The 12,187-nt window shown below is 41.6% G+C and overlaps 1 protein-coding gene across 3 annotated transcripts in view; it reads right to left on the bottom strand.

Moving 5' to 3' along the window:
- fhod3b (formin homology 2 domain containing 3b) overlaps positions 1 to 12,187 on the bottom strand; it is a 102,675-nt gene that overhangs the window by 19,126 nt on the left and 71,362 nt on the right. For 2 of the 3 annotated variants that reach the window (XM_049584989.1, XM_049584990.1), the window contains exons 6-11: positions 6,832 to 6,926; positions 5,644 to 5,755; positions 4,609 to 4,703; positions 3,741 to 3,884; positions 3,400 to 3,647; positions 311 to 373 (exon numbers count right to left, since the gene is read on the bottom strand). In XM_049584989.1, the coding sequence (XP_049440946.1) occupies positions 311 to 373; positions 3,400 to 3,647; positions 3,741 to 3,884; positions 4,609 to 4,703; positions 5,644 to 5,755; positions 6,832 to 6,926 (757 nt within the window). The remainder of the gene's footprint in view (positions 1 to 310; positions 374 to 3,399; positions 3,648 to 3,740; positions 3,885 to 4,608; positions 4,704 to 5,643; positions 5,756 to 6,831; positions 6,927 to 12,187) is intronic. The other variant, XM_049584991.1, reaches the window with a different exon arrangement.

Genomic DNA, 12,187 nt, shown 5'->3' with positions numbered 1-12,187 from the left:
CACGCCTCACTAAGGCTTCATAAATGTATCTTTTCAACAGACCTCTATTCTTAGAGGCCCTGTAATTGTTGCGTTGATCGAAAAATTGTGCTATTTGTCCAAGAACAGTTGCACAACAAATCATTGCAAATAAAAATAGTTAACAAAGATGACAGAATTAAGCATGCAAGTGTTCAACTATGAAGCTTTCAGGCAGACTGCATTATGTGCACATCTCCCTGATACTATTAATGCACATAACAAAAACCTCCATTATAAATCTTTATCCTGCACACTCTTGTTACGTTGACCTGCTGACACCTGGCCTTACCTTTCAGCCCAGCAAGGCTTTCTAGCTGTGTAAGGTGTAGGGGAGTTGTTTATATCTGTCAGACTGAAGATAGAAGTGAGAAGAAAAGAGAGTAAGAGTCAGGTCACACACTCCAAAGATTAAAAAATTAAATGTTAGTCACACATACAAGAGGGTGAGACAGCAGTTGAAGGTAGGAGGGCTGCAAGACCACACAACAACAGAGCCGACAGGGGCAACGTATATCTATGTCTGTCTTACCGATTCAATGTGCTATACTTTAAATCGCAATAAATGAAACTATTTTAGAGGCTTTCACTGGATCACTTCTTATTGTCCTCTGTCCTGAGAGCGGGGTACCATTTACACTAAGATGGCATAACGGATACGCACTAAGGAACTGCTATGCCAGTCCAGACTGAGTGGTCTATTCTATTTTTATTGCTCTCTGCAGAAACATGAAACACTAAAAGACAGTGACTGTGACTCAGGCTAATACTTTGAATTCTTTAATGCTTTGAATTAATTTATTGACTTGTCTTGGATTAACTGTGGTGCAGAGCCACAATGGAAGACAGATGAGTAGTAAATGTCTGCAAAAATAACGCTTTCCAGCAGCTGAGAAAAGGAAGCAATTATGACTTTCCTTTTCTGGTACAGCATGTCTTTGGAGATGACAGATGCAACATAATTCACATCTGATGGAAAATAAAGGCGACTATGATCAAGGAAACATTTTGAAGGATGAAGAAGGTAGAGAGGAACTAAACTGCAGCATGTCCGATATAAAAAACCTGGTGGGACACAATTTAAGAATTACTGTATCTCCTTTTATTGTTATGCTGTTGCAGGTCTCTTTGCTGAGTGTACAGTGAGCTACAGAGAGACACAGACAACAGTGATGGGGATGATGGCATGTTTCCACGTCGTGAGGAGTGAGGTAGATGAATTATAGCTCCTGCCCTTTACCTGCCTTTCTCTGTCCTTCTTACTCTCGTCAGCCCTGACAGACACGTTCTGGTTCAAGTAAAGGGACGAAGGGAAAAGTCGAGGGGTGAGGGGGAGGGAAGGGGGGGTGTGAGGTTGGGATAGACCGACACTGAGATTGTGCAGAGCCTGGCACTCTACTCAACACGAGCAACACGAAAGACACAGTCAGGTGTTTGGGGAGGAACACACCAAGGACTAAAGGTCCTCTTTTTAGGGGCGACGGACACAGGAGAAGCTGTCCTGGTCTTGGCGCTGAGATATTCTCCCTGCCCTGGCTGGTCACTGGCTTTAGGGAGGATGTTGGCCATACAGTTTAAGTTCAAACACATGTTAGGAGTGTCTGCTACAGCCGGAGCCACACTAGGATGACAAAATACAAGAGAGGAGGAGTCCAAAAGGGATGAAGAAAATACTTTCAAATGGAAGAAAAGCTAGGGAGATACTGTATGAGGGAAACAGGGCATCAGGCTTGGGAAACCAGTTGTCCTAAAATACCTGCGAGCGCCCTGTCTAGAGGACTCAGCGACCGGATGACTTTCATCATCTGCCTCGTCCTCGTCCTCCTCATCCTCCTCCTCCTCCTCCTCCTCCTCCTCTCCTTCTTCCTCCTCTTCTTCCTCTTCCTCTTCTCTGTGGTCAGAGGAGGGATTGAGGGTTGAAAGGAGGGAAGGGGAGGATGTAGGCAGGCGAGAGGGAAGAGAAATTGGACAGAGACAATATGAAAACACAGAGCCGAGGAAAGCACATACAAATGACAAACACTTAAAAACATGCTTGTCAAAGAGCATTAGAAGGAACAGAAGACGAGAGACATTGAAAGATGTACGAGAAGGTTAATAGGTTTTGACAACAGTCAAAGACAACATCTTAAAATGTTAGAAATGGATATGCACAGGCAACACTTACAACTATGTTCAAGTGCAATCTCTATGGCAGCATTAATACAAACAACTGTTAATTCAAAATATCTCCCAGTGATTTTAATTAAGGAGAAAACACTCTAATACTAAGGGCTGAGGATGTAGAAGATATCTTGTGTTTTTGAACTGATAGTCTGGGATATATCGTCACACACAAGTCTGTGGCCACTTTGTTATTTGGATCCCTCTTGGTTGTCTGGATTTCATTAACAATATGGAAAATGGTGATCTTCAAAGGCGGCTTGGATTTCCTGTGCTGGACTGGAAGAAGCTAGTCCGGTATCATATGACCTGCTGGATTGAATTTAAGCATACCTGAGACCTGAGTGCTACCGGGAATATTACTGCATATGCTACTTAAAAAAAAGTAGGTGATTTAATTATGTGGAGCTGGGAAAGACAGCATTCAGTGGTGATTTAAAAGACAAAAAGCAATAATTCCCAGTTTAAAAATGTAAGTCTAGTTTTTGTCTTCTGATGTATGACCTTAAACAAACAGTACAATAAAGAGTTAACGGGACTTCCATAAAAATGAACTGTCTGACTAAGTATTTCTGGTACTTTTATAGGGCACAGTCCAAGCTACTGTACAATTAAACAAGATTGCAATTTGCTTCTTTCCTGAATCACCAGTTGTGGTTTCTCTGAGTTTGTGTTGTCACAAAGGTTTGTTGTATATAAAACAGATGGCATTGTGGAGTTTGACTTAAATGCACTCTCACTGAAGGAAGCACGACTTGAGACAGAGAGCAGATAGCTCATATCAGGTGTTTACAGAAGCTTCCTATTTCCATCTGTGGCAGCAGAATGTCTTTGACAGTAGGGAAATTAATTCAAATGTCACTTTGCCTCAGTGATCTCCTCTTTGCCGTTCTTTAAATTACTATATAATTAAATTCTCTACTTTGGCTCTGGACGCATCTCTCCAAGGCCGAAATATAATATAACACTTGCAGTCAAGCTGTTTCCTGTGAAACAGAGTAATACCCCATGGACCAGGAATAATTTGTGATTCCTTTTTAGTTGCAGCTATCTCTCAGGGTTTAAAATATACAAGATCAAAACAAACCCTCCTGGCTGAACCTTTTAAAACCAGGATCAGGCCAAGTTCAAGCTAAAATGGAAGCAAATATAAAATTTATTTTCATCTCTTAAATCTCTTCCACTTTTCCATTCCTGTCTGTCCTCCCCCGGCCTCACCTTTCACTGATGTCTTCAACACGTTGGCCACCAAATGGCAGGAAGCTGCTTGCGTGAGTATGAGGGCTGCTGGGTGATGCCGGGGCAGAAGCGTGGCCTCTGCTGTTCTGGAGCGAGTGTCTCCGACTGCGTCTCCTCTCCAGGCCTCGCCTCTCATTGGTGCCACCAACGCTGGCCCGCCGGCGTTCCTTGCGGACGCTGGGAGGCAACTGGGTTTCGTCATCTCCGTCCTCATGGCGGAGAGTCATCTGGATCAAATGCATCACAGAGAAACTCAGTAAATAGACAGCAACATCAAGGCTGATTGTTATGTCATAATGTGGCAGCGCAGGCTTCCTGACCTCATAGATGTTGAACTGTTCGACGAGGTCGAGGTCGGTGCCTTTCCTGCTGAGGTGTCTCTGGGCCACGGCTTCGACGCCCTGCTCCTCCAGACAGTCCACCATGTCGTAGTATGAGTCCTGGTCTGGGAGGCCTGCCAGAGTCTGAAATACAAACGCATCCAGCGAAAAAGCATGATAAGAGTTCTAACCATGTCTCTGCAATACTTTAGATTAACTGTGAAAGAAAAAATAAATTGGAACAATAAAGACGGATCACCTGAGAGACAGAGGGGGAGTAAAATTACTTCTCAAGCTGTTTTGTTTAAACCTTATATTGAAATTTAATCTGTAGCCAGATATGCTATCTAAATAAACGTCAATCAGAAGAATTTAATGCACTTATATTGTCTGTGTTTTGACTCCAGTGTAGTAAGAACTCTATGCTCTATGAAAATCAGGGTTTCATTATATAAATAATCCTGTACAATCCATTCTTGTTTTTAATAAGGGTAATTTTTTAGACTCTTGTGTTGCTGCTACTGAGAAAGAACTACTGCAGTGACCCCTTCACTTACTAAGGGAAAGCAAAAGGAGTTATAATGAGTCAGAACACAGTGCAGCCCTTTGGGTCACTGACAGGCTTTACATTTTCATCCAGGTGACACTTAAATACAATCACAACATACAGATTGAATTTGCACCTGATTGAATCGAACAATGCAGATAAGAAACCCGGACGTAGATTACATTTTACTTCAATGCTTAAAAGGGGTTTGAAAGATAGAGACATAGAAAGAAGGAAATACAGAGAGGAGCAGACCATGTTATGGGCTAAGTAATGCAGTATGCTGCTAGGTGCAGGCCTTGGCAGTGTTCTTTCACTGACCTTATTTATGAGTGTCATTGCATACACCAGCAGCTCTGTATCCACTCCATCCTTCTCATCCAGGATCTCCATGACGTTTGACCACAGTTTTGTGCCTGCAGGAGCAAAAGGCATGCGACACATAGGATAAAGGACAGAGCCGCCTGGTATTTTTTTAAAACAAAGACAATAAAAAGGTTTAACTAATCCATCTGCTCATCTTAACACATAAAAAAACAGTTGCAACATTGTAGCTCCACCAGGATGTAGGAATCAAAACAAAAATTTGTTTTGTCATCTCATGGCTCCAGTAGGAGAAATGTAGTCATAGCAGTTTTCTTCTAGAAAAAGTGTCAGTGGAAAAACAGAACAGGGGCGACCTGATCTTCGATGTGAAAGAAGCAGCTGTGTGTCTCAGACACAAGGGTCAAGTCCGGCATCTCCTTCTCATCAGGAGACCGGGGATCAAGTTCAGTCTTCTTACGCAACAGCAGAAATGACAGGATAAGATGGAGCTGAGACAGAGGGATACCCGACCCCGGCATGGCTGATGCTCAACTCCCTGTTGTACGCCACAGCACAATGTGGAGCCTTGAGAGCAGCAGGTAACTGAACCCCGCTGCAGACAGGAGTTACAGTCTTTCTCAATAAGCTTCGTTCCAAGCAAGCTGGTCGGGACAACTGATCTGACTACTGTGTAAGAGGAGACTATGATCTGTGGTCAGCTGAACAGCACTACAGCCACCACAGACTTGATTAGCGAAACTGAAAGAAAAATCGAATTTACATTATTTCATGTTTTTTACTGCAATATTTCACTGCTCAGGTTTCACTTGAGAATTCGAAAAACAGAGCTGCAACTGATATACTGTGAATGTGATATTTCAGAGACATCAAAACAGTGCCTCATTAGTAGAAAGAACCACATTCAAAATGTCTTTGATGTAATACCTCACACAGTGAATTCACAAAGTCTGTCAAACTCTTGAAGCCCTGGAAGTTCCCTTTGTCTGCAGGTGTTGACTTCAACATCCCCAACATCAGTGTAATGCTTACCTCTTTTGGCATCCACAACGTTCACAGCCTTTATGAGCAGGGTGGCGTTAGACTCTGTGTACTCTACAAACACCAGCAGCAGCTTTAGGGCCGTCTTCACCACCAGACGGAACTACAAAAACAAAAAAATACAGTTAATACAGAAATCACATTGTGACACCAGCTCCGAAATCCAAACACATAATACACAAGGCACTTAATTTCAACTGCTGTGCTTGATGCTTGAAACATCATGGGAGCATTTAATAGCGTGAGGACTTTATCCTTCTGTCTTCTAATGTTTCTCTGTCCAGCAGCTAGTACTTATTGTCAGGATGTGTGTACTGTTGAAGACCTCTTTATGTGCTTTTGCTCAAACACATGGACACACGACACAGAGGATGTGCAAGCTCTTCAGCTTCCAACTATAAATTGGTAGCTTTTCGTATCTGAAATGTCTTGAGAGGTTTGATAAGAACCTTGTGTGACATTGTGGGAATACTAAATACACATTTAACAGCTCAGGGGAACACACTGCTCTCTGCTAAAGTAGTATAGAAATAGCACAAAAGTAAAAACAATTAAAATCAGAATAAAATGGGTTACACACAGTGAAAAGAGTCTCAAAATACTGGTGCAGCTGACTGAAAATCTAAATTTACACTCCCATAAAAATGTTAGAAGGAGAGCAATAACTATTAAAGAAGGGAGTAATAGGCCTGATGCAGAGCAACGCTGTTAATCTACTTGAGGAAGAAAATCAACATCATGTCAGTGGTGATAAAACCATCAGAGTTAATTTAACACTTCTGAACAGCTGCCACATCAGCACTATGACTGGACAAGCAACACCCCAATGATCACGGTCGAAATGACTATAGACGATGGAAATTTGCCACGCAAAATGATTGGGAAGACAGGGTTTTGATTAAAAAAAACAAGGTGGATGCCAAATTCTATTTCAATATTTACACGGGAAGGCAGAAGAGTGATTAGTAAGAACAGAAAACAGTGGGGAAAGAGAGAAGAGTCAGCCCTCATCTGCTGCAAATATGCGGCACGTTACAAAATCTGGCCACTAGAGGGCCGAGGGGACCACAGTGACAGAGGAAAGACGTGATGGATTATTTCAGCTTTGTCAGTGCACAGATGGGACTGCTGGGTTGGTTTCACAATATATCTACTGTGTTTAATGTTCATATTCTTTACCTTGGATCCAACCAGGGTGTAAAGCCACTGGACCGTCTCATTGTGAGATATGAGCCCGTTCATCCCGTCCACATAAAGCATTATCTGACCGAGGGCTGCAGAGAGAAAGACACAGAGAGAGAGATGTGGTTTGGTCAATCATCGGCCATTTCTGCATTGTTTATTTCTTTTCACTAAAAACAGACAACAGTTTGTCCTCTTCGGCACCCAAAAGAACTAGAAGTGCAGTAAAGGTTTGCCCTAATGTTTGGTTTCTGTTTTGTACCCTGATTATGACTCTCAGTGAAAGCCTTTCTTTGTAAAGCAGGTAAAACTTTAACTACAGAGTCTCATCTGGCTGCTTTTATAGTCCTAGAGAAGCCCTAAAAATGCCCCCCATCTCTGTTTTTAGCTAATTGTGAAACATTTGTGTAAATAAATATGTAATACAAACAGAAAATTGACATTATCGGGACAGACTGCTGAGACAAAACTATTGACTTCAACCCACTTTGTGTCTCTAAACATGATCTTGATCTAGTGAAAATATCTGTAAAACATACAAACTAGAGCTGCCCTGGAGATAAACTTCTCAAAAATCACAACTGGGTGAAAACCTTGAAAGAAAACCCTGTCCCTCATCACTCAAGTCAGTGGACACAACTGAGAACAGGGAAACTATGTGAGCTGAGTGCCTCACTGGATGCTGACATGACTTCCATCTGTAACAGGATACATAAATAAGAACATAATAAGAGCCAAGGGATCTCTATGGGGGGCAGTAAAAGTGTAAGGCTTCTGTTAAAGGAGGAGATGGGGGAAGGGAGACAAACACTGCTGGAAAGAAGTGAAACAGACAAAAGCACCCTTTAAATATGTAGCCTTAATTTTAAACAGCATCTCTGTGGATATTCACAGGGAGTTAATGCATTCACACAGAAGACCACAGCAACAGGATGAGTTCAGCTTGAACCCACTGCGACTTTAGGTGATACATTAGCTGACATGGGGAAAAAGCACAGCAGTATAAACACGTGATTGCATCGAAAGTGGAACATTTTTGGAAGGCCTGTTTGACTATTTCTTGGCAGAAGCTAGATGTTCTTTTGGGGGTAATACCTAAGAGAATTTTCTGATATTTTCTTTTGCAAACGTGACAAAAGGTGATGAGCTCGTGCTGATCAAGCTCAGAGATGTATGAGTGGCTGGAGAATTCTTCATGGGCTGCAAAAGCTGACACACCAGGTGTTTATATCTGTTAAAAATCCAGGAGAAAATAATATAAAAACAGACAGAGTTCAGGGTTGTGTATTGGCAAGAAACCAGCGATATGATGATGTGCTTAACTTAAACCTGTTGTCCTTTTTCATGGACACTTTTTTGTGCCATCTAGTGGTAGTAAGACCACAATACACTAATCCATGTACAAACAAGATGGCAGCCATATCTGTCAAGTCCAGTCTGCAGCGAATTCCGACACAAAAGTGGACAAGGTACAAAACCTGATCAGATTGTCTGGTTGAAACTTGTTTAATCATGATTAATAAAGTTTGTAGTTTGATATGGCAACACATTTGACTAATTTTAGCAAAAGTAACAAGCTAAGACACTGTTTATCAGGAAGTACTCGTCTGGAGACACTGGGAAGTTGTCAATTGTCAATGCTGGCAGTGCATCCATTATGACTAGGCCTATATCACAGACCTGTGTTCATTGTGTTTACACTAGCGATATGTTTTTATGTTGGAGTGGAAGAATCAAATGGCTGAAGACAGATTACATCACTGCAATCTAGCAGTTGACGTTACACAAAATGAACTACTGCCACAAATCTAAGCCTGTAAAATATTAATTAAGAATCAATGTGTATTTTGAGAATTGTTACACTATCACAAAGCATAATATTGCAGTACTCACAACGATCTTATAACCTAACAATTAGATAGAATATGACTTATTGACAGCTCCTTAAAAAGTGCACCATCTAATCTCCTCTTGGTGTGTTTAAAACAGTTCTTCTGGCACTTTCTAATAAGAGGCTGCAGGTTCTGTCATATATTTTTCCCCTCCTCTTCTCTTGAGGGGCATGAAAATCATGAATATGCTGTAGATAAGCCAAAATTCCCAGGTGCAGCTGCTGTGTGTGCATTGTGCGTGCGGGTGTATGGGTGGACGCATGAGTGCATGTGCATGTATGCGTGTGCGCATGCTGGTGGCCCACTGCTGCAGCAGCAGCAGCAGCAGGGGCAGTTCATCTTTTATCAATCAGGGTTAATTACTCACAACATGTCAGGCCAGAGCATTCCTAAAAGTCCTCTCCTGCTGCGAGCTTAGAGCTGTGTGTCACAGCAGTCAGTGGCTTGGACAACATGGCGAATCAAAGCAAACCACATCAGAGTGTGTTTATGAAAACATGATTAACCTCCTCAGTCAGTGCAGGCCAGAGTGTCACCCTCTCCTGTGACTCCCCCCTCTTTGTATGGGACCACTGCTGACAGATGAGTGACAGTAGTAATGACATGATGTACAGCTGGTCTACCAACTTCAAAATGGGTTCCTATAGTTTGCAGAAAAGATCTAACGTATAAAAAGTCACTAAAAAAACTACTCACAGAATTTTTTTTATACACAGACACAAGCAGCTGTGACTTTTGCTGGATGAGTAATGAGCTACACGCTTCTTTTCAAATTGCTAGCCGATGTCTGACCCGCAATATCATCACTGCGCAGACTTTTATCTCTGGTGTGCACCTGTGTACAGTATCTGGTGAGGTTTTGAGGAATGTCCAACTGAAAACAGGGGTGAGAAAAGATAGGTGGCCTTAATGAGGCTTTTTAAAGTGTCATTACACAACATGAATGTTCAGCTGCTGACAGATGAGACGTTACTGATTGCTCCCAAAAGTCGACCACAAAATGAATGACTTTTTCATCATCCTGACATGTTATCATAAGACGTTATTTAAAGATATCATCGATAGGTTATGGTTGGCTTTTTTTTTTTTTTTTTAACTCAGCATTTAGCCAAGTAAAATAAAACCTGAATGAATGTCTATATCATATGTGGATTTAATTTAGTGTGCAGTTAAGATACAGAAATGATATGATATATAAGCACGCCAGAAACCACACAATCACTACCTTTTCTCTCGGATTCATTAAAACTGCTGCCTCATGGAATTATTTAATGTCAGCTGCCATTTATGTACAATTCAACTTAGAGTACCAGAAACCACATGGACTGCAGTTACCCTGTGAACGGTTAGGTAAAAGGATACTGTAACTGTTTTAAAAAAAATAAAATAAAATTACCTTTCATTATGGGAAACTACAGCCTTAAGAGTCTGGTCAGAAACTGTTAAAAGGAAACATCTAATTATTCTCAAAGCAATCACCTTTTGTGAACTTCAAATGGAACTGATTTCCACACACTTGTGATTAAATTAGTCATGAAACTGCTGCGGAAAATGGAAAGTTACCTGTTGCAGTTGCAGTTCAGGCTTTGAAAGTGAGATCAAATCATTACACTGTGGCATACTTTCCCAGCCTTGTACCTCTGTGAAAAGCTGAGACTGTGGGACATCCCAGAACATGGGATTTGTCTTTAAACTCTACAACAGACAGTCATCAATAACTTTGGAAGATGGTTAATAAGAAGAGCATGTGAGCACTGAGTCTGTACAGGACACCCTCCACTTCAAGCACTGATCTGGGGCCAAAAATGTGGGCCTCCATTCGAGTAATCATGAGCAGCTCTATAATACCTCACACAAAGTACAACAATAACATTGCTAAGTCCCTTTGCATGTATGTCACGTAATGAGATGTTGGCAGACAATGAGCTGCCTTCAAAGCACAGTGATTAGAATTTAAATGTAAGCCATTATGGGAAGCCAAGGAAGAAAGACTTAGCTAAAAAGAAACTTGGAAGTCTTCAATGAGCAGTCTGGCGTCTGTATGGCACTCTCACACTCCATTTCTTTCAATACTTACCATACGTTTGCGTTAAGAGTAAAGAGAGCATTTGAATGCTGTGGAGCTGCAGTAGGGAACCACAGACTGAATGTGTGCAAGAGACTCTGTTCCTGTGTCTGAACCAGAGAAGTTAAAACTAATGCAACTGAGGTCTGGTGGAAGTGTTTCTTCAGGGCCTCTCCCTCTCATAAACCACAGCAATTATCTTCCACAGCCTCAGGAATGTGCAGGAAGGGCTGCTCCCTGACCACTGCCGAGGTGAGAAGCACTCTGAGGTCTGGGTGGCAGCACCAACACAAGCCAGTCGACTCCAGAAAAAAACAAGACAACCTTATCTATGAAGATGCAAGACATCAACTCAACAGCTTCCCCTCTACAAAACTGTTCACTCCCCTTCCACTCACCACTCTGCCCCTTTGGTTTCATTTACGTTTTGGAATTTATCAAAACTGGGTCAGCCAAACTGTCTGTCAGCGTGCAACATTTATTTTGCCAGGGCTTTGGGACAGGGGCCAAATCTCCATCACATACAGTGCAACTTCGAGCCTCTTATCTTATTATGCTGTGCATTAGCAGAGAGCTGCACTCAGGTCTAAAGTGTGCCTCCCTGTGCCCACGTGAGCTGGATGTGGTTTACTGTAAAGTCTGGAAGATATATATATATTTTAAATGTAGATTCTTGTTCTATTGTGTCACCATAACTACAGTAAATTGTTTGAATTTCAAGTGTCCACACTGGATTCTTGGAACACATGGGCCGGGACACAGGCAGCACTGACCTGTGTATTCACTATATCTCATGCCTACTTTACGACAACTTTAACATTACACATTGTCTTTTAAAGCTTGGGTGCATTATCTTTTATGTTTTTGTGAGGTCTGGCATAATTCTGTAGCTTTCCAGGAGTGTTTTCTATGTATTCTATTCTATGTACAAAGCTGAAAATGCAAGTTTTGGTTGAAGTATGTATGTTTTAGCATCAAAATCCTATGTTTCCACATTACTAAAGACTTATTTTCATGTGATCTGGGGCCAGATAGATACATAAAACTCTATAACTTATGTGACAACTATAACTGTGTCACATAAAGGCAAAAATATGCACATACATTCTTTTCATCAGATATGTAAAGCTGTGAGTATGTCTGATTTCTGTTTTTTTGTCCACAGTTCTCTATGAATGGATGTTGAAACAACCTTAAACATGCATATCGACACTTGTGCCCCTCCATGATTCGTTAGACCTGTCAATGAGAAATACGATAAAGAAAGCATAATTTTACCAACTGTGTTGAATCTGCGAGGTTCTCCAATGGTGCTAGAGCAGCTGTCATTACACATGGCTGTGGCTATTTGTAGCGTCTGTACCACTAATTCATCACATTTCTGCAAACCATCATC

Source organism: Epinephelus fuscoguttatus, linkage group LG8 (assembly GCF_011397635.1).
Source record: "Epinephelus fuscoguttatus linkage group LG8, E.fuscoguttatus.final_Chr_v1".
In the NCBI taxonomy this organism is placed as follows: Eukaryota; Metazoa; Chordata; class Actinopteri; order Perciformes; family Serranidae; genus Epinephelus; species Epinephelus fuscoguttatus.
The sequence above is the reverse complement of the archived record's forward strand: the minus strand, read 5'-3'. Positions and strand labels throughout refer to the sequence as shown.